At 40.1% G+C, this 22300-nt stretch overlaps 1 protein-coding gene across 8 annotated transcripts in view; it reads left to right on the forward strand.

Moving 5' to 3' along the window:
• The window catches only part of arhgap24 (Rho GTPase activating protein 24), a 466730-nt gene that overhangs the window by 384505 nt on the left and 59925 nt on the right, over window positions 1-22300 (forward strand). The window contains exon 1 of one of the 8 annotated variants that reach the window (XM_072595647.1): window positions 21505-22077. The exons of the other annotated variants lie outside the window; for them this stretch is intronic. Coding sequence (XP_072451748.1) covers window positions 21966-22077 — 112 coding nt within the window. The 5' untranslated portion in view covers window positions 21505-21965. Of the gene's footprint in view, window positions 1-21504; window positions 22078-22300 lie in introns of those variants that run through there. 8 annotated transcript variants of the gene reach the window in all.

Consider the following 22300-nt stretch of genomic DNA (forward strand, 5'->3'; position numbering starts at 1 on the left):
AGATGTTAGAGGGAATTGACAAAGAAGACACTGAGTGGATGTTTCCTCTTGTGGGGCAATCTCATATGGGAGATCATAATTTTAGGATGAGTGATAGCAGATTTAAAACAGAGATGAGGAGAAATAACTTCATTCAAGGGGTCATGAATCTGTGAAATTCATTACCCCAGAGTGTGGTAGATGCGGGAACACTGAGTAAATTTAAGGAGGAGATAGACAAATTTGTAAATAGTAACAAGTTGAAGAGTTATGGAGAGTGACCAGGATTTGAGGTGAAAGTGAGATGAACCATGACAGCATGGTGGAACTGGCTTGAAGTGTTGAATTGTCTACTCCTGCTCCTCATTCTTATATCCTTATTCTAATATTCTGGCAAAGGCTAGATAGTTAATAAGGGTCAAAGGCTAGATAGTTGAGATTTTGAAAGTGCAGTTGTAAATGTCATTGATGCCCTCCAGAAGTCTGCTGCCCGTATATTAACATGAGTCTGGTTTCATTCCCCCATCACTCCCTCAATCACTATGATCCTTTGGGTTGTCTGTCATACTCTAGTTCTGGACTTTTGTACTTCCAGCAGCCTAGGCACCAAGATCTAGAATGTTTTCCTGAAACCTCTCCATTTTATGGAGCCTCTCTCTCGTCCTGCAGTGGTTCCCTAAAATAAACCTCTTTTGGCCAAGTTTTTGATCTCTGTTCTAATATCACTAATTGTAGCTCAATACTAAAGATTATCCAGATCTTAAAAGCATGTTTGGCTATTTTTACTCCATTACAAATGATATTTATATGCAAATCAATATCGTTAAGGTGAGTCACAACAGTAGAGGTAGTGGGGATGCTGCTCAACTTCAGTGGGAGTGCATGATGGGCAACAGTGTATTAGTTTGTCCATAATATGAAGGAACCGGTTTGGACTGGCCTGGACTAAGTCAGGAGTCACACGACACCAGGTTATAGTCCAACAGGTTTAATTAAAATCCCAAGCTTTCAAACCACTACTCCATCGTCAGGTTTTAAATAAACGTGTTGGACTATAACCTGGTGCCGTGTGACTTCTAACTTTATCAGTTTATCAATAGAGTAACCAGTGGCCTGGTTTGCATTACATCCAGAAATGGAGGCAACTATCAGATATCTCACTAATTCTGTCTGCAGTGACCCATGTGCCACACAAAGGAGCTGTAGGTTTTCTGTTGGTTTATTTTACAGCAGCTTTGGAGCCAAACTGTTCTAAACTGCCATATCTCTCCTTCCTGGTTCCTCGCACAAATGGGCTCCAAGCAAGAATATACTAATTGTCTGCCTCTAACAATTCAGCTTTTGTTACAATAACAAAGCGGACCCTGCTTTCCTCCAGCATCTGATTCCGATGTGTAACTATTCTACAACTGAAGGTTATTTGACCAATAGCTTGCTTTGTTTCTTTGTTTGTGTCAGACTGAACAGGGTTTGATAGTTTGAGGACATAATCAAAGTTGACACTCCAGTGCTGCAGTGTCAGGATCCACTCTATCAGGTGGAGATGAAAATGGCCTGCACAGATGGCCATTAGAGACCCTGAAGACTGAACTAAAATGATTCAGAAAGAATTGCAACCAACATTCATCTTTCATTTGCCTCCAGCAAAAAAAGGATTTGCAATCTCAACACCTTGCAGCCAACTAATTACTTTTGAAATGTAGTCGCTGAGTTACTGTTAGCAATATTTGCATACAAACAGCAATGATCGAATGATCAAGTGGTCTGTTTTTAGTGAAAGCATAATACTGTAGGTGCTGGAAATCTGAAATAAAAACACAATGTGCTAGAGAAACTCAGCAGGTCTGCAGAGAGAGAAAAGTTGTCCTTTTGAGTCTGACTCTTCTTCATCCGGAAGACAAACATTAACTCAGCCAAACATTAACTCAGATACCCTGTTTCTCTGTGAATAATGCTGCAATGTATTCCCTATCTGACAAGATAGGTGGGACCTTAGTTTAACATTTCACCTGAAACAAAGTGACACTGATTGTGTACTGTTCCCTGCAGTACTGTATGGAAATGACAGTCTGGGTTATGAAATAAAAGTTAAATAGAATTTGCTGAATATAAAATTTTGGTTTTGGTGAACTTCGGAATAGGCTTTTGAGTTGGGGATGCATTCCACTGAGTACAGCCTCCCCACACCCCTGTAGAAAGACCAGTGCAGCCACATCAGGCTAGCAGTGTGAAAGTTTTCTCTGTACATGGAATGCAGGGCAAATATAATCTGGCCCAGTATTGATCATCAATAAAGTGATGGAAAGGATTGTCAGTAGAGCTACAAAACAGACGTGTGCCCATCAAAAAACTTAATCGGTGATGCTCAGTTTGGGTTCTTGCCTCCAAGCCACTCACCATCCTGACTTGGAAATGTATCATCATCCTTCACTGTCGCTGGGTGAAAATTACTGGAAATCTGCCCCCCGCTCCCCTGCCAAGGGCATTGTGGGTCCTCCCAAAGCAGGTGGACTGCAGCAGTTCAAGAAGGCAGCTCACTATCACCTTCTCAAAGGCAACTAGAGATAGGCAATAAATTCTGGCCAGCCAGCAATGCTCACTCCCATTAGTGAATTTTTTAAAAAATTCTTATACACTTCACATGCCCTGTCCATGTCCATGGTACCTCATACCATTTATGCCAGCCATTGCCAATCTACGCATCCCCACACTCTGTCATATCCCTTTGCCACCCTGTGCCCATAGCACTTTAAAGACCCTAGGCTAACCTATGCCAAGCTAACCATCTCATAGCTCTTTTTAGCCCCTTCTGCAACTCAAAATCCCTATCCACCACTCTTTTCCCCTTTCTATCCATGATCACTCGCCCAATATATCAATCATGGGAAAAACCCTGGAGGTATGCCTATAGTGAATATTGATAATTTAACTAGTGAAAATAAATAACTCTAGTTGATAACTAAAATAGAGTCAATACATTGAAATTCTTTCAATTGATTCCTTATGAATACTTACATTTTACTTCTGTGCTTAACTTATTTCAACAAACATTCCCTTCAATAAGCAGTTATCCATCAATAGGCAATCCATTAATAAATTATATTTTGGGAAATCAGTCATGTAGCACAAATTCTACAATGGTTTTATGTGAATAGTTACTCTGAAATGCCCCCATTTCTTGACTCCACATTTTTATTCGGACTGTTCATTTACATTTTTGCCCATCCCAACGCTTTTGTGCATTCTTTTTGCATAAACACAAGTCTTATCATGATCCCAAAGGGTGCCTTACCCCCGCTAAAGGTGTCTTTGAACCAGAACTGAAAGGTTATCTTGCCTTTTCAATTAGGGCATAAAGATAAAATATCCATCCACCCCTCACACCTTCTCCTTACTCCCACACACACCCCATGTCAATGCATGAAACCCAATGCTGTCTACCCATCCTCTTGGTACCTTATAGCCCATACAAACTTATTGCCTTCTTCCACCGTCCCTTCTCCCTTCACCTACATTGCCAACTCATTTAGTTTTCCACAGGGGTAACATTACAGTTCCATTGTTTAAATTTGTGTATTGCAGACTACAATTTATGAAGAAAAAAACACTCTGATTCATAAAATACACATTTCCACACGTTTTGGCAGACCAGGATTTGCTGACCATTCTGGATACTTTTTGAGTGGACTTGATATTTGACAATTGATTGCACTTCTCGACAAGTTGATATTACTAGAAACTTCTTCAAAAGTCTTGACAAGTTGGACAGTTCCACCACTCTTTGTCTCCAAAAGTCCCAAAGGGCCCCTGACCCCACCCCAATAGATACCTAACACACCACCCCCAAAGGAATTTTGACCCTGCCTCCATTCCCAAGTATTGTAACCATATATACAGGGTGTCCCAGGTTTCCAATGGGGCATATTGAATATCTGAAGCAAGGCATTGAGAACATGGGAGGTAATGGCCTAGTGGAATTGTCACTGGAGCCTGAAAAGCCTACAGTGGTGATGGACTCTATTGCGGTGAGAACAATGGCCAAATTTTTAACATTTTTTGATCTAGATTTATTAGTTTTCATGTATGGATTTTTTTTTTCATTTTTGTGCATTTTTTAAAGTGCCTGATCCATATTTAAGATGTTAAATTGTCCTTTCAGATGGGGCCTGTTATGTAATGTTAAATCAATTACTGTGACAACATCTTTGATGATAATGGCCTCAGAATATTGCAGCATAGTATAGATTTGAATATATAATGAATACAAGTATTTAGTATAATGTTTAGAAGAAAATTTTAGTGGAGAAATCCTTTGATTCCTCATTATATATTCTAGAAATAAGTGTGCCAGTTTTTATTTTTGTCATGTGTGTTTTGGAGTTGGTGGGGGGGCACATGTAGGGACTAAGTTCAATGTTTTTAATCAGTGTCATTTCTCTCAAGTTGCTAAGAGTAAAAAATCTTCACCTTTTTGATCTAGGAGTTCACCACCAATAAAGCTACAGCACACATAGCAGCTCTTTTCAGGCCTCCAGCTCCCAATTCAAACAGGATAAAGCAACAACTAGGAAATATAGTTTAGGATCACTGACTTAACAAGCTGCCTGCCTGGCTCATGTCACATCATCAACTGCTGGGAGAGCCAGGCATTTGCCTCTGTTTTTACCTGGAAAGCTGAGCAAGCAAACTATATTGGCAAGGACAAATGTAGATCAGTTCCGAGTGAGACTCCATAATGTCCTGAGCAAACAAGCGTTGTTCCGTTGGGGAATATATTACTGTGGGACAAGAAAATAACCAAGCATGAAAACAGAAGTTCAGGTTATTTTTGTGCATCATTCCAGGGAGCTTCCCTTTCAAGTTTCATGGGTTCTGTAGTTGACTTTGGTCTATTTTAACTCATAACTAGTCACTTCTGATTTCTGCTCCTGTTATTAACATCACAAGTAAATTGAAATACAGTCAAAGCAAAGATTAGGACCACAAGAGTACAGATTGCATTGAAGATCATGAATAGACTTGGGCACATTCATAACTCAAAAATGTAGCACATCAGGGAGTATGTATTGATTTTTGAAACTTCAAACAAGTTTTCTAAAACAGGAGGTTGACTTATTCACCAAATATAAATCATGAATCCCCAGTGTTGATATCAGAAAACTCAGTTATGTTCATCAGTCACTATGGTCATTGTTTCAAATACCCACATAACGTCTTGGAACCTGTGTTGCTACTTTGGTTCCACACACTGACATAAAAAGGTGAGTATGATCTTAAATAGATGCCTCTGAGCTGTAAAAATGAAGTCAACTTCTCGTGCGAGTATACCCCTGAGCAAGTATATCCCTGAGTATTACCAGAAAAATGAGGAGTTGGCTTGTACACTGCTTAGGGGCCCACACATGAGTTTTGGGGCAAAACAATAGGTTAACTGATTGTGTTGCGAACTAGAATATAATATCTACTTACCCACACCATCAGTTTGGAATCTTTCACTTCTCTTCCACAAACAACAGTTGATATTAGACACTTTCAATTCGAAGATTAATGGACTTTTGTTGATTGAGGTCTTGAGCTAAGAAAATGAGGCAAAAATGGTTGTAAGATGTTAAGTTGGAAATCAGCCAAGATTTCATTGAATGATTGCATGGCAGAACACCCTCAAGGTTTGTCAGCTTCACCCGAAAGATATAAATATCTAAGTACCCACACATTGCAGCATTAACAAGTGAGCTTTTATTTTGCAGGCACCATAGTACCTGACCTTTGAGATATAACATCTAACATTTAAATTCAAAATTTTCATGTTAGACTGTCATAGAGCAGCTATGAAAGTAAATTGAGAGCTGAGCAAATTGAGAAAATACTGAGACAGTGATTGACCTTCAGTATTCTTGCCACAGTCCCTGGCAGCACAAAAGCTTGTATGCCTCTAAACTACAAATTCCAGACTGTTCCACCCATTTGACCACAACTCCTTGCAGCACCTTCCTCCCCACTGTGCTGCATTATATCCTGCTGCAGGCAACCCAGAAATATGCATTGCCTGACATGACAGTTCTCATGGTCATTGACAGGAATAGAATCCAACCTGGAGCTCATTGAAACATTGTAGATCTCCTCTCCCCTAACTTTTCAAAACAAAATTTAGGGGTTGTGGGTGTTGCTGGCAAGGTCAACATTTGTTGCCCTTGAGATGAACCACTGCAGTGAAAGGACTCCCACCAAATGGTTCCAGGATTTAAACCCACTGACAATAATTAATGATGACGTATTTCAAAGTTAGAATACTGTGTGAATTAAAAGTGATGGCCGAGTAAGTGATATTCAAGGAATGAGATTACAGATTGTGGTGGTATACAACACTGCTGCTGATGCACCCAGCAGCTCATGATGTTCAGTTTTGAGCTATTAAGTTTTTTTTCCTGTATTATCTAATATTGTAGTAGTGCTACACTGCACAATGGAGGCTGGCTTCAATGTGAAGCTGATACTTTGCATCCTTAAGGACTATGTGCTTGTCTACCTGGGTGTAGGTAGACTGGAGAGGCCCATTGATTCAGCTTAGTCTCGACTGTTTTAGTGCTCAGGCATGTGTGTGTAAATCCACCTTCTGTCTAGGTAGAAGATGTTTTGTTTATTAAACAGTATTTTTTTTTCATAACGGCAATAATGACAGTGTGAAGGTAGCCTACATTATAACATTACAACTATGTTGAAAACACAGTAGCCTCAGGTCTGTCCATACAAGTTATCTGATGAAGTCCACATGATGTCATTAGAGGATAGTTCTTGTTTCACTCTATCAAGTATATGAACATTTTTAGACCATTGTACACCTTTCCTTGAGTCCTTTTGCCTCAATCATTGTGTTTCCATGCATTTGTTTTTATATTTACATTTAGCACTAACTGATCTCCCTGAATGTGTTTACTTCAGACTTAGAACAACGGTAGTTAATGCATAAAAGCTGATTAACTTGGATTGTCTTCCTGACAAACTGAGCTCTAAGTCTCTCTTGAACTGGAGGGCCTTTAATGTCTTGTATTTATTTCATGAATGACTTTTGTTGATGTCCGTCTATTGTTTACAACCGCCAGTGTGATCTCTGCTATTGCAGGTGATTGTTGTTTGATATTATTTTGGATTTTTGCACACTGTTTTTCTCCTCTTATTGGTGCCTTTGTAGAATTGTCAGAAGTCCAGAAAAAAAGATCAGCTTTAATCTTTTGCTGCTTAACCCTTTCCACCTTCTGCATGAGGTTTCAATCAATGTACACTGCACTGTTTAGGATTGAACACTCCTGGTTATAAAGTACATCAGTGTTTCGGTATTTGGTGTCACCTGTATTATAGATGTATGCTACAAGCAGTTCTAATGATAAGTGCACTATCTCTGGGCTATGTAGTTGAACTATTGTGTTCTCTGTTGTTGCTCCTGTATCTTGAAATTCATAATCTGCCCATTATCATATACATCTGCATGCTAGAATGTTTGGTCTTGGCCACTGATTTCCATTGGGACAACTTGGATTTATCACCTATTGGAGAAGGTTCTACCTCATTTACCTCTTTGTATGGGTAGTTCTTTTGGTCTTTTCCTTTTCTATGGTTGTTTCCTATTATGACAATTTTTCTTCATGACCTATTTTGTAAGAATAAAAGTATTTGGTCTAAAAGCTGGGCGATGTTTGTTTCTGTGAGATTGCGTTGCTCACTGCACTGGTTTATCTGGTGTGTCTATCATGGTTGGTGCACCTGAAATAATGAATATATTTTATATATCCCTTTTGTCAAATTTTGTCTTTTCTTAAGATTGTCTATTTTCTTGCTGTTTCACCCACCATCTGAGTAACGTAGGTCATCTTTGGACAATAATAAATCTGACAAAGATTCATCAGTAGTACCTGTATATGTGTGGTATCTTATGACCTCTGGCTTAAAGTCAGCATAGTCACATCTCTTCACAACCTTGCAGAGATTGTTAGAAATACCATTTGTGGATTCAGCTGGACATTGCATGTGTTTGTTCAATCTTGGCCTTTCAAGAATTTTCTTAGTTTGGACATAATTGTCAAAGACTTTCAGCAACTTTTCAAATTTGTCTAATGCTTCGTTAACATATTTTTTGTACTCCCAATTATGTACAGAAGTGTATTTACTTGTTCAGCTACTTTCTTATGACTCAGTTTAAAAAATGTGATTGGGGATGTCCAATTTTATATCATGCTTGGTGAATCTAGGAAAGAAAATATTTCTGGTAGTCCTATTTTTGATGCTGCAGCTTCCTAATGTGATTATCTTTGAATTATCTGTTAAGATTTTTCTTCTCCAGTATTTGCTAATCCCCCAATGTTTTTTCTACTATACTGAAAGATTTTCACACTTTCTCACCTATAATGGAGGCTTTCTGTTCATAGTTGTAATGGAGGATTTCTCCCATGCTTCCCAGATGTAATGGAGGTTTTTTTGGGGGCAGGTTAAGGTTTGCACTTGTAAATGTGCAGCTACCTTCAAATAGATGCAGCTATCTTTAGGGGGTTGGGGTGCTCAGATCACAAGTCATCGACTTTAAACCTTTGAGCAAAGTTTCAAGGACCTTTCAGGTGCCATCTATTAGGATTAGTTACATATTTTGGTTTTAAAATACTCACTGTCTGAAGTGGGCATAATAGGATTAAGATATGTGTTTTACAACGGACTTTATTCCTTTGTACTGTGTTAAGCTGGCATTAAACAATGTGAAGCAACTGTGTGAAGCTGTAACCATTTAAATCTCCTTGAAAGATTCCACCAGCTTGGTAAGATATCACCTTTGCCTGGACTTGCCTCATTGTTCCAGCAAAACCTATGGAAAGAAATGAATAGGCTTCTGTTAGTGGAATTCAAGGTGTGGATGGTAGTTAGGAATGACATTATACTTCTTTGTGATGGTCTGCATTATTGAGGAATCTGCCAACACTCCATGTACAGTTTGTTTGTGCACAATGGCTCCTGATGTCAGTCTTGCTTGGTGGTAGCGCTTTCATCTTTGAGTCATTAATGTCATGGGTTCAAGTTCCACTTTAGGGACCTGAGCTCATTTTTTGCCTGATGGTTTAGTCCAAGACTGAGAAAATGCTGAATTGTTGGAAATACCATCTTTCAAATGAAAAATTAAATTGAGACTTCCTCACATCTCTCTCTGGTGACACAAAAGATTCTATAGGACTATTTGAAAAAGAAAAATGAAATTACTCTCCTGTCCCGCCCAATATTTATTCTCAACATCACCAAAAATGATTTGTACTATTTTGCAAACTTTTGTACAAATTATTGTCTGAAGAAGAAGAAGGAAATTTCTATTTTATGAATAATGACATTAAATTATTTGTTAGGTCCGTTTTTGATTGGCAATCTCTACATAAGTAAGAATATAATCATAGCACATCATTCTATTGCGACACCGTGTTTCTGTCATATAAAGATGACTCTCCTTGTTCTATAGCTTTTTCAACTGAAAGACTAATGAAAGTATTTTAAGTACAGGCATTGCTGTAGTGAATCCACTGGACAGAGTTGGTAGTGTCATCCAGCTAATTGCTGCTTAACCACCAATAATATTATCGTAATTTAAGACCTGGGCCACAGGAACCGTGCAAATGCTAATAAAAATGAACAGATTTTCAATTTAATTGAATCAGAAAAACAGATCCTTTTTAAAAAAAAAAGTCACATATAGTATTATTTTATTTTCCTCATTCACTCCAGAACATTGAGAATGGAACGTTAAAGGGCTATTCAGAGGGGAACAATGACCTGCTGAAGATCTCGAGATAAACAATAGTTTGAGTTGTTCTATCACCGCTCCTGTTATTGCACAGTAACATGCTTTGATATAATGGAGTGGCATTGATGGAATAAGCCAAAGTATTCATTTCTTGCCGCCTTTAGGCACAATCTTTGCAGATTGGCTTGGTTCCGGTTACCGCAGTCTTTCTGACCTTCTAATCTGTGCTGAACAAATCCCTTCTGGGTAATTATGTCAGCAGTCACTGAATATTAATTTCCGCTGTATATTACGTTTTATGCTGATTGTACAGTTGTGGCCTGTAAATGAATAGTAATAGAATTCTAATGCCAACAGAGTGGAAGGCATCAAGGTATTTGATAGCTCAGACCTGACCAGTGCACATTTTTCTTATTAGGAATGTTTCCATTTTTGGCAATGTTCCCAAGCGGAATTGAACTTCCATTAAAGGAACATTATCTTCATGACTTTTATTTTTACTTAGTTATAAACATATAGGAACCAACCCCTTTGATCCTGATGTAAATGATATGCACCCAAGTAACCTTTGGCGCTAACATGACATAAAATTGCAAGGCCAAAGGGAACTCACCTTATTGCAATGAGGTGAGTTTTCATGGTCTGAAAGTCCTAGCCAGAGATAGCAGCGCACTCTCTGCTCTCTCCTCCCACTCATTCAGAATGAAAGCCCACATGGCCCCCACTTCAAAAGGCAGCTAACATTCTCTAACGGTAACTATTCAGTTGTCAGGATTGGAACAAGATTCAGTCATGGACCAATGTTCCATCCGCCATCTGTGGATTGTGTGTGGCTGGCTTGTTGCACTGCATGGTCCTTTTGTGATTGATAAATGGCTGTGTATGCATTCCCCTTAAAGGGAACACTGCTGTGTGCAAAAACATTGAAGATGGGATTTCACTGCTCAGGCTTATCCCATTGATTGGGGGTTGGTGGGGGGAGGGGGTGCGGTGGGGGGGGTTAGGTCGCCATTAGAGTCTGAACAGAGTGTGCTACATCATCCTGCTGTGCTGTGTTCTGTACAATTGGAGCAGGCAGCAAAGTGATATGCTGGGCATGGAGGAACTGGGGGATTGGGAGCAGTGTTCAGTTAAGGAGGATCAGGACACTTGGGAGGGAAGGAAGCTGCAGTTGTTCATGTAGGAAGTGGGCTGTACCCAGGGACGGTTAAGACCATGGTGGAACAGGAGCTGATAGATACTTGGTTTCAGCCAATGGGAGCTGAGTGTGATAGACCATCATAGACTGAGAAAAACACCATTGGTCATCATTGCCAGTTCTGAAGAAGGATCACTGGATTTGAAATATCAACTCTGCTTTCTTTCCACAGAGGCTGCCAGGCCTGCTGGGTTTCGGCTGCACTTTCTGTTCTTGTTTCTGATGCCAGCATTTGATTTGCATTGTGGGTAAACTGTAGCCTGTATTCATTTTGTTTGTGCCTGCTTTTGCTGGCCGTAAGTAAAAATTCATCTTTGGCATGATCTGTTGCATTTGGTGTTCCCCTACTGGACGGTAACACGATATGAGTCCACTGTAGGTATTGAGGATAATATTGCAGAGACTTAGAGAGGGTGCCTAGACAGAGTATCTCTAGGGACAGGTAGACTGTGTTGCCTGGTGGTTAAACAGTGACCAGTGTGAGAAAGCTAGAGTGCGAGTATCAGTAATGCCAGCTGCGTGCAGTGGGCACTGTAGCTTTGTGGCAGCTGTGCCAACATGTCACCAGTGAGGAGTGACAATTATCAGGGTAGACAATAGCCGTTTAAAAGACAGAGTGGATGCCAGTCTTTCAAAGTAGATCTGATGATTAGCGGCTGTTCCAGGAATGGTAAATGGTAGGAGGGGAATAGAATCGCGTGAGAGGGTTGCCATAGGGGAGAATAGATTAGTTAATGAGCCATGTTTGATCAGATATGGTGTGAGATCTCATTAGGCCTCATGGAGAGAAACTCCCTGTGAAACTCAGCAAAACTAACACAGCTAAAAAGAGAAATAAGATTCAGCCTGTCGTGTTGGGGCTGCATTCAGCCAGGCTGTGCCTTGGTGATGGCAGACATGCTTTGGGGAATTAGGCAAGGAGCATTCTTCTCTTAACTTCAAACACTTCCTTGCGAATAAGAAATGAATGAATTATACCGGCTTAGCATTGGTTACAGTGCTGATTAATATCTGCTTTGATCAAACTCACACACAGGCAGACCGATGTAATACACTGGCAGTGTTTGTTGTAATGCCTAGGCGTTTCTGTTAGATTCAGCACGACTGACTGATCTGGAGCAAGGGTTGCAATTGTATATTTCCTTCCTTTTGGCGACGAGAACTGGCTGTGTTGTCTGCATTCCCTCTCAGTGATTTACCAAAAGGCCCATCAATAAAAGCAGCGGGCTCCACTTTAGAAAAATGAGTTTTCAGAAGTATTTCAGGGCTGGAAGCAAAGAATAAAGTCGTTTGAAGGGTGACGCATGTAGTGACAGGAGAATGTTTGAGATGAGAGAACAAACAAATAATTAGAAACCTGAGTGATTTATAGAACCAACATGAGGTGTTAGCATCATATGACCCTACAGCTTGAAAGAAGATCATTCCCCCCACCATTCCTGCACTGGCTCTTTAAAACCAGTTTAGACCCATAACCCTGCAATTAGTTCTAGTTGAATATGTGTCCAATTATATTTTGAACGTTCCTTTGGAATCAAATTCCAGAACACTTCCAAGTAACATGTTGCACATCATAAAACCATGCAAAATAACAGAATGGCCCAAATTTTTCACTCAATCAGGTGACTTATAAATGGGATCAAGTCACAATTCTAGAGTTCCTGACCCCCATTCCTGAAGTTGATAATTTTCATCAGGGCCTTCTAAGGACACAGGATGGTTTGGGTCAAGAATCTGTTCCCTGAGCTGGCTGGGTTCAGGGATGACCACGCCCTGGTCCTTCCTGATATTCATTATATTGGGCAGTTTTTCAAAGAGTCACTGTTCACAGCCCATCAAAACTATTGTCCCATAAGGGAACATTTTAAAAGATAAGTTCAAAAATGTGTCCCCAAACCTCTGTTCAAGACAATGTCCTTCACTGTCTCCTTATGACTCCATTGTCAAGCTATGTCTTTCCACCAACCTCCATGCCCCCTCATATTGCCATGCTTGGCTATGACACTTACATGGCCATTCGTCCACAGTGCACTCTCCAGAAGCCACAGACCTTATACTACAAGAGCATGTGGAATGTAAACATGAATAAAGTCATTTTGTAATTACTCTGTATTTACTCCAAGCCCATTAATGTGAAAAGGTGTCAATTATTCAGTGTCGGAGGCTAAGGGATGACAAAGTAGTTTATAAAATCATGAGGGGCATGGATAGGGTGAACAGCTAGGGTGGGAGAGTCCAAAACTAGAAGACATAGGTTTAAGATGACAGGGAAAAAATTTAAAAAGACCTGAGGGATAACTTTTTCACACAAAGGATGGTGCATGTATGGACTGAGGAAGTGATGCCAGAGGAAGTGGTGGAGGCTGGTATAATTACAACATTTAAAAGGCACCTGGATGGGTATATGAATAGGAAAGGTTTAGAGGGGTATGGGCCAAATACTGGCACATGGGACTAGATCAGGATACCTGGTTGGCATGGATGAATTGGACTGAAGGGTCTACTTCTGTGCTGTATGACTCTACAATGACTGTTAATTTTCTCCCTACTTATGGATTGACTGGCCTGTAGTGGCCAGGTACAGTCTAACCTTCATTTTTTTTCTTTTAAATGAGATGTTACATTTGCAATCCTCCAATCTTCTAGTCCTGCTTTAATAGCCAGGCATGACTGAAAGACTGGTCAAAAATCATCCAAATTACACCATGGATTCTCTTTGCAATTTTGATTAAAACCTGTCTGGACTAGATGACTTGGTAATTCTGAGTGCCACCAACTCCTTTTTATTTTTGTCCTGCACTGTCTGTATCTCTATCTCAGAATCTTAATTTGTGAAACAGATATAGAATGCACGTTTGATATCTCACCATGCACGATAATATTTACAATTTGTTACTATTCAGTTCCGCCATTTCCCTTTAACTGTTCTTTTACAATTTGTGTTTTTATTTAAAAATGGTTTCCATTTTATATCGGATACTTGTGATAAAGAGATAGCAACAATAATGGGTCAGTCTAATCTTGATATTACCTGGCAAGTTCAGATTGGCAGTGGTAGCCTGGAGGAAGAGTTCATAGAATGCTTTTGGGAGAGTTGTTTGGAACAACACATTCTGGAACTGACTGGAGAGAGGGCTGATAAAGTGAGCAGGTTAATTAATGACCTTGGGGTAAAAGCAACACAAGGTAACAGTGAATCTAGTATGATTAAGTTTGACTTTCAGTTTGAAAGGGAGAAGAGTGGGTCTAAGATTAGTATTTTAAATTTAAATAAAGGAAAGTGTGTGGGGCAGAAAACTGGGCTAGATGAATTGTGCTGGTGTACTAGACTATCAGATCAATCCGGGATATTTCAGAATAATCAGGATAACCATATCCCTGCTAAAAGGGAAGGTGCTGAGGGAAGTTAAACAACACATCAATTTAAGAAAGAATTGTGTAATTGTACAAAGATAAGTAGCAGGTCAGGTGATTGTTTAGAATATCAAGCATGGCAGAGAGTGATGAAAAGATTAATCAGGAGAATGAAATTCGAGAGTGAGATGAAGCTAACCAGAAATGTAAAAATAAATATAAAGGGTTTCTACAGGTATTTATAAAGGAAAAGAGTAAATAAAGTGAATGATGGTTCTCCAGATCCTGTCTTTGGTGAAGTAGCAGTAGATAATGAGGAGATGGCAGATTAAATGAATAACTCTTGATCCTACCTTGTGCTATGAATTATTTATGCTATAAATATAGCTATAAATTCTGTGACTTATGATCCTGCTTTACAATCACCTGATGAAGGAGCGGCGCTCCAAAAGCTAGTGATTCCAACTAAACCAGTTGGACTGTAACCGATTGTGGTGTGATTTTTAACTTTTCTCCACCCCAGTCCAACACCGGCTCCTCCAAATCATGACTTCAATTATAGAGGATCCAAAAAAACATTCCAGTCAGATAGAAATCAGAACGTGGAAGGGAGGGGAGATTTTGATGAAATTGCAACCACTGTAAAAGTGGTACCAAGCAAAGCAATGGAGTTGCTGTCTGATACGTGCTCACCTTGATGGACTGCAACCCAGGGTCTTAAAAGATCTTTAAAAAGGTTATAGCTGGGTGCTTAGTCAAACCCAAGGGATTTAGGAGAAGTCAATGTTTCTGTGGAAAGGAAGTTATGTTTATATTGGATTTCTTTGAAGGAATAATACATACTGTAGATAAAGAGAAACCAATAGCTGTACTATATTCTGTACTGCTATTTCCAGAAAGTTTTTCACAAAACGCCATATAAAAGGCTATTGCACAAAATAGGAGTTCATGGTGTAAGGCATAATATATTACCAAAGATAGTGGATTGGCCGGCTTTTTCATTCACTCGTGTGACATGGACATCACTGATTAGCCAGCATTTATTGCCTATCCCTAGTTGCCTTGTGAGCTGCCTTCTTGAACTGCTACAGTCAACCTGCTGTGGGTTTACCCTTAATGCTCTTAGGAAGGAAACTTCAGGATATTGACCCAGCAACAGTGAAGGAAGAGTATTTTATTTCCAAGTCAGAAAGGGGAGTGGTTTGGAGTAGAATTTACAGATGGTGATATTTCCATGCATCTGTGTCCTTGGCCTTCCAGATGGAAGTGGTTATGTGTTTGGAAGGTGCTGTTGAAGGATCTTTGGTGAATTTCTGGAGTGCATCTTGCATGTAGTACACACTGCTGCTACTGATGGTCAGTAAATAGAGTATTTATTAATGGGCCTTTTTCTGATTGACAGGATGCGATAGGTGGAGTCCACAGGGGTCTGAAAACATGAAATTTGCAAATGGCACAAAGTTTGGGAGAAATGTACATTGTGACGAGAAAGTAACGACGATGCAGGTCAATATAGTGAGATTGAACGAGTGAGCAAAATCTACCAGCATAATTTAGGAGCATATAAAGTTGTTTATTTTATTGGGAAGAAAAAGTAGAGTATTACACAGAGAACAAGGTGCAGAGGGATCTTGATGTTCCAGTGCATGAGTCACAAAATGTTAACATGCAGGTGCAGCAAGTAAATAAAAAGGCTAATAGGATACTGCCGTTTACTGTGAGAAGAATTAAAAATAAAAGTATAGATGTTATGTACAAGGCATTGGTGAGACCATATCCTACATACCAGGTGCAGTTTTGATCTCTTTATTTAAGGGAGGATGTTAAAGCATTGGAGTTGGTCCAGAATTTTACTGGATTGATACCAAGAAAGATGGTGTTATCATATGAGAAAAGATTGGACAGATTGAGGTTGTTTTTACTTGATTTAGAAGATTGAGGGGTGACTTAATTGAAATCTGTAAGATCTTAAACGGTCTTGACAGATGAAGCAGGATGTGGATAAATATGAAGTTATCCACTCTGGTAGCAAACAGCAAGGCGATGCTATCTGAATGGCAATAGATTGAGAAAGGGGGGAGACGCATCAAGGCATGCGTGCCCTTGTACACCATTCACATGTAGCTGTAGCAGGCAGTGAAAAAGACAAATGATAAAATAAAACAAAGAACTGTGGCTGTTAGAAAGCTGAAACGAAAACAGAAATGGCTTGAGTAGCTCATCGAGTCTGGCAGCAATTGTGGAGAGAAAGCAGAGTTACTGTCTTGAGTCCAGTGACCCTTGAGAACATTAAGTGGTATATTGACCTTCATAGCGAGAGGATTTGAGTACAGGGGCAGGGATGTCTTGTACAGGACCCTGGTGAGACCACACCTGGAGTATTGGTTGGTATCCTTAACTGAGGAAGGCCACTTTGGCTGTGGAAGGAGTGCAACAAAGGTTTACCACACCGAGTCCTGGGATGGCAGGACTGTTGTACAGAGAGAGTCTGTGTCGGTTAGGATTATATACACTAAAGTTTAGAAGAATGAGAAAGGATATCTTAGAAACCTATAAAATTCTCACCGGACTAGACCAGGTGAATGTAAGAAACATATTCCCAACGATCAGGAAATCCAGAACTAGGAGTCACAGTCTAAGGATATGGAGCAGACATTTGAGAATGGGTTAGGGAGAAATTTCTTAACCCAGAGGATAGTAGATTTGCTGAATTCTCTGCTACAAAAGGTGGTTTAAACCAAAACATTCAATGTTTCCAAGAAGAAGTTAGATGCAGTTCTTCGAACTTCAGGGTCAAACGGAATGGGCAGAAAGCAGGACCAAGGCACTGATTGGGTGGTCAGCCATGATCGTATTGAATGGTGAGGAGGTTCGAAGGGCCGAGTGGCCGGCTTCTGTTCCTAGTTTTCTCTGTGCTTGATAAGGTAGATGGGGAAAGGATGTTTCCTCTTGTGGATGAATCCAGAACAAAGAGGCAATGTTTCGTAATTGGGGTCGTTCGTTTAGGGCTGCAGTGAGTAGGAATATTCTCTCGGAGGGTAGTCTGACTGCAGAATCCTGACTCAGAAGGAGTTGAAAGTGGGCTTATTGGATATTTTTACGGCAAAGATGGATGTTAGTTGGGCAAGGGAGTAGAAGGCTATCGGAAGTAGATGGAAATTCTAAACACCAACATGATTTTACTGATTGGTGGAGTAAGCTCTCATTCTTTCTTAGTCCGTCCTATATCCTTTTAAAACATTTGCCATCATAGAAGAACTTGCACGTTGGGTCTTTTAGAGAGGGAGGCTTGTTGCACAGCAGGCCAATATTGTCTTAAAGACACACTCTCTGGTTTCAGTAACCAGGAAAGTCTATAACATTGAGGATATGGCCCACTGTAATCTTTTGTCTGCCTTCCCAGCGGCCACCATTGAAAGATTTTGTAGAAGGTGTTGAATGGCAGCTCTTTTACACCTTGTTACTAGGTGCTTTAAAATGGATTTGAACAGGATTCTGAATGATGTAGAGGATCCAGCCTGTACCTCATCTCACCCCAAGCACCCTAATGCTGCAGCCTATCATTCATTAGCAGAATTGTTACATATTTCGCATGGACCTGTGCTAATTCAAGATGTATTGCAAGTAAGCTTGATGAATGGTAGGTGTTAATTGCCTCGTAGGATGATGAAATAATGACTATAATAGCATTCTGACCTTAAATATAGCCAGTAATAGGAATTAAACATTCTAGACAGCAGCATATTTAGAAAGGGATGGGAGAGATCTATCCAAGGAAAGGTCTATAGTTAAAGGTTCTGCTTCTTTCCTTCATCTCACCTTCACCTAACTTTTGTTCTTTCTCTACATTCTTTGTCATATTTCTATTTGTCCTTTTGCTGTTTGTCCCTCCTCGTTTTCTCTGCAGCCCATCTCTGCTCTTGGCATCTAGATCTGCTGGCTCATTCCTTCCAAATTAACGTCATCACTGCCCTGCCTTATTTGTCCCGAGAGCTGTTCATGAGCAACCCAATGAAATGAGCAAAATGTCAGAGACCTCAAACATAAACTCATTTTTGTCTCTACACATGCACTGCCAAATCTGCTGAGTTTTTCCAGCATTTTGTTTTTAATTTAGATTGCTAACATCCATTTTATTTTGCTTTTGTATTAGTGATATGCTTTTCCAGGCCCAAAAGGGGGGTAATATGCTGTTTGGGGCAAATATCAGTAGTAGAAACAATTGTCTTTCCCTCTGGCCATGTAACAAAGGTGGTCTAGTGGCATTATGGATGGGCTGTTAATCCAGAGACCCAGGTTATGTTCTGAGGACCTGGGTTCAAATCCTGCTATGGTAGATGGTGGAATGTGAACTCGATAAAGAATCCGGAATTAAGACTCTAATGATGACCAGGAATCCATTGCTGATTGCTGGGGAAAAACCCATCTGGTTCACTAATGTTCTTCAGGGAAGGGAACTGTCATCTTTAGCTGGTCTGGCTAAAGACCCACAGCAATGTAGTTGACTCTCAACAATCAGAGACTCTCAACAATAAATACTGGCCTGACTGGTGATGCCCACATCCCATGGATGAAATTGTTAAAAAACGTACCATATTGTTACACTTTCATGTACTCCCATGTGCAGCTAAAGTTTGCGTAGTGTGGATTTGTTTCTGACCTCCGACTGCTGCTCCTGTGCCATCAAGATGTTATTACACTCACTGATATTCAACTCTGTATAGCAATTTGTGAATGTCACACATGTAGGGATTCTGGCCTGTTTGACTGGACCTCCTTGACACCCTCATGAATGCCCACTCTGTCAAACTCTCTGTAGCTGCAGCGTGAGTTGAGAGTGTGGTGCTGGAAAAGCACAGCAGGTCAGGCAGCATTCAAGGAGCAGAAGAATTGACGTTCCGGGCATAAGCACTTCATCAGGCTACTTAACTACTTAGCTAACATTCCTGATGGAGGGCTTATGCCTGAAACATTGAGTCTCCTGCTCCTCAGATGCTGCCTGACCTGCTGTGCTTTTCCAGCACCACACTCTCAACTCTAATCTCCAGTATCTGCAGTCCTCACCTTCTGTAGCTGAAGCTTGACCATCTCCTGAAGTACGTGGGTCAGGAAACGCTCCTGTCTGCACTTTAGTGTTGCCAGCTGTCCATGAAGCTCAAAGACCCCCAGCTTGAGCAGTCAGCTGCTGTTCCTGTAAAAAGTGTGAGCCGCTGCTATTATGTTTGTTAATAGTTATTTCACTGTTTGTTTAGCTTTTAGGCTATTTAACTACTTAGCTAACCTAACCATAAAAAGCACACTCTAAGCACTAAGCAAATAATTCAATGAAAACTCTAACCAATATACTAAATTCTTGACTTAACAGTGCCAACTGAATACTCGCCCTAAATATTATCTTAATTGCTCAAACTCCCTTGTTTAGCTGATGACCACTACACATACTTTATGAACACTGGTATATTTCAAGTTACAATAGCTGATCTCTGCCATGTAAACCAGATTGCCTGTGGACATCTGTTCATGAGGCCACACTTTACAGGAAAGTTGGAGAATTTGTCAATTTTGGCATCACGGTAAGGCAGCAGGAGAAAGGATCAGACAATGTATGAAGAATCTCCTTTGGGCTACATGCAAAATGGTGACACTTTAGGATTCATCCTGCAGAATAAGGATTACTTCTGTTGTCAACTGGATTTGTGGCAATCACTGCTCCAATGGGTAAACCAATGAGTTGACTTGTAAAAGTTCTGTGCAAATTCCTCTCCAGACAGTTGCACCTATGGGTAGAGTCATGACACAAATCAGCACAAGGGCATTCACTTGCCTCTTTCTTTTAGAAAGCTGTCGTCATCCCAGCTCCTTTAAGATTCCTGCTGCCTTTAAGACCCAGAATGTGCACAGTCTTCCTGTACTGTTTAACACTTCCAATCGAGCCCAATGTGTGTAACTTATGCCCATCCACGGAGTGCAAATTGGAACCCACTGGAAGATTGTGGACTCGGGCAATATTCTCTCCTGGTGCATTTTGTCAAATTTGTCATCAAAATGAATTGAACTAAGAAAATCTAAGCTTATTAAGCAAGTTATGTGCAGCATCTCTTGTTTCCTGAACATTGTTATATTATACACTGCTGATGTTGTCATTTCCTTGGTATGAAATGAATGTAATGCTTACTATGATAATGTAACATTAATGTGTGGATTAAATATTTTCATGGCTAACTTCTGCAGGGTCTGGATTCCTGCTTTTCTTCCACTGAATTAATAGTGGGAGTTTGGGGAGTCTCCTCAAAAATCCTATTTTTAAAGCTTGCTGAAGGTCCTCATTAGCACAAACTCATAGGAAATGAAAGGATCATAATGCAGTTGGGGCTAGACTGGGCTCTGAGATGATAAGACACTCAGAGAGGAATTTTCCAGATTGCTTTCTCATATTGGCCTGAATTTCTCAGCTGTTTCTTGGGTGCGTCTCCCAGCTGGATGATGGCTTTCGGGCGGCCTATCTATATATTGTGATATACAAGGCATTGCAGTAAAATCTGTTGAATTAATCAGTGGCTTCTCTCTAATCTTTATTCATGGAAAGAGAAAAGCGTTAACTCATCAATTCATTATTGGACACAGGCATCTCTGAACTAAATTTGTTTTCTATTTTGTTTCTGTAACTGGTACTGAATACTGTGAGCAGAGAGTGATTTAAAGTATTATGCATAAACTCAAAATGTCACGATAAGCTGGTGCCTGAAGTAAGTAAGTAAGTGGTGTCTGGGAGAATTAAATTACATATTGATCCGCTGTTTATCATCAATCTACCTACTGCTACTTCTAACCAGTGAGTACAAGTTAATGTCCCTTACCTTAACAGAGAAGCTAAATATTACTCTAAAAATTACCACCAACACTGCTCCACTTAACATACACAAAATGCCAGCTCCAGTTACAGGCTATGCCTCTCTATTAATCATTTACCTCAACATGATTACATTATTGTTTGCTGGCTGGGAGCTCAAGGAGTGGGGGAGGCCTTACACTGGCCACTTAATGTCAGTCCAAAGAAATAAGGTAATGAGGGAGAAAGAAGCGATTGTTTTCATGCATGTTTGCTTACAAGATTCCCTGATTAGATTCTAATGATATAAAAGGTCTGTGCTTTGACTAATAACAGCAGGTCAGGAAGACTGCAGGACTAACATAAAAGAAAAGGAGGCAGTCGGGAGATATAAAGTGAGTGCACTCTCTCGCTCTCTCAAGGGTTAGTGGATTGGCACTACCTACGCATGCCAAAGAGATCATTAATTGCTTGCTGGAAAGCTACCGCATGTGACTGCAGCTGCAAGTCAAGTGAAAGTCAGTTCTCCTTTTGACCGAATATTTTCTGCCTCAGTTTCACTGCTGGAGGCAGCGAGTAACACAGATAGACTTCAGAGCTGGAGCTGTGTATCACAGAGGGCTTTTACGTCGTTCTTATGAAGATGTCTGTCACCACAGTGAGCACACTAGGATTTTTGAGCTTTTCTTTGATGGCTAATTGCTTGTGAAATATCACTTCTGAAAAGTATTTCTTTGTGTCTTTGGAACTTAATAATAATCCCAGTGACTGGTCCACTCTGAAGAATAGCCCGTGTGGACACCGTATGCAGCGCTGACTAATTTCAATACTTTGGAATGCCTGAGAATAAGAATATCATATTCTGCACATCGAGTGCTTTGACTTATCCAACTTTCCTCCCCAAAACTACCTACAGGAAAATTAAGAGATGTTTTAGCTTCAGAAAAGGTGAGTTTATTGGAATATATATCACATTTTGGATGATCATGTTGTGGAGGTGCTGGTGTTGGACTGTGATGGACAAAGCTAAAAATCACACAACACCAGGTTGGACAATAACATGGTGTTGTGTGGTTTTTAATTTTGGATGACAGCAGCAGCTATTTCAAAAAGCTGTGAGAGCTGTCAGTGTATGTTTTTACATATCTCATCAGCTGGAATTGAAAGCTTT

Source organism: Chiloscyllium punctatum, chromosome 1, assembly GCF_047496795.1.
Source record: "Chiloscyllium punctatum isolate Juve2018m chromosome 1, sChiPun1.3, whole genome shotgun sequence".
Classification (NCBI taxonomy): domain Eukaryota; kingdom Metazoa; phylum Chordata; class Chondrichthyes; order Orectolobiformes; family Hemiscylliidae; genus Chiloscyllium; species Chiloscyllium punctatum.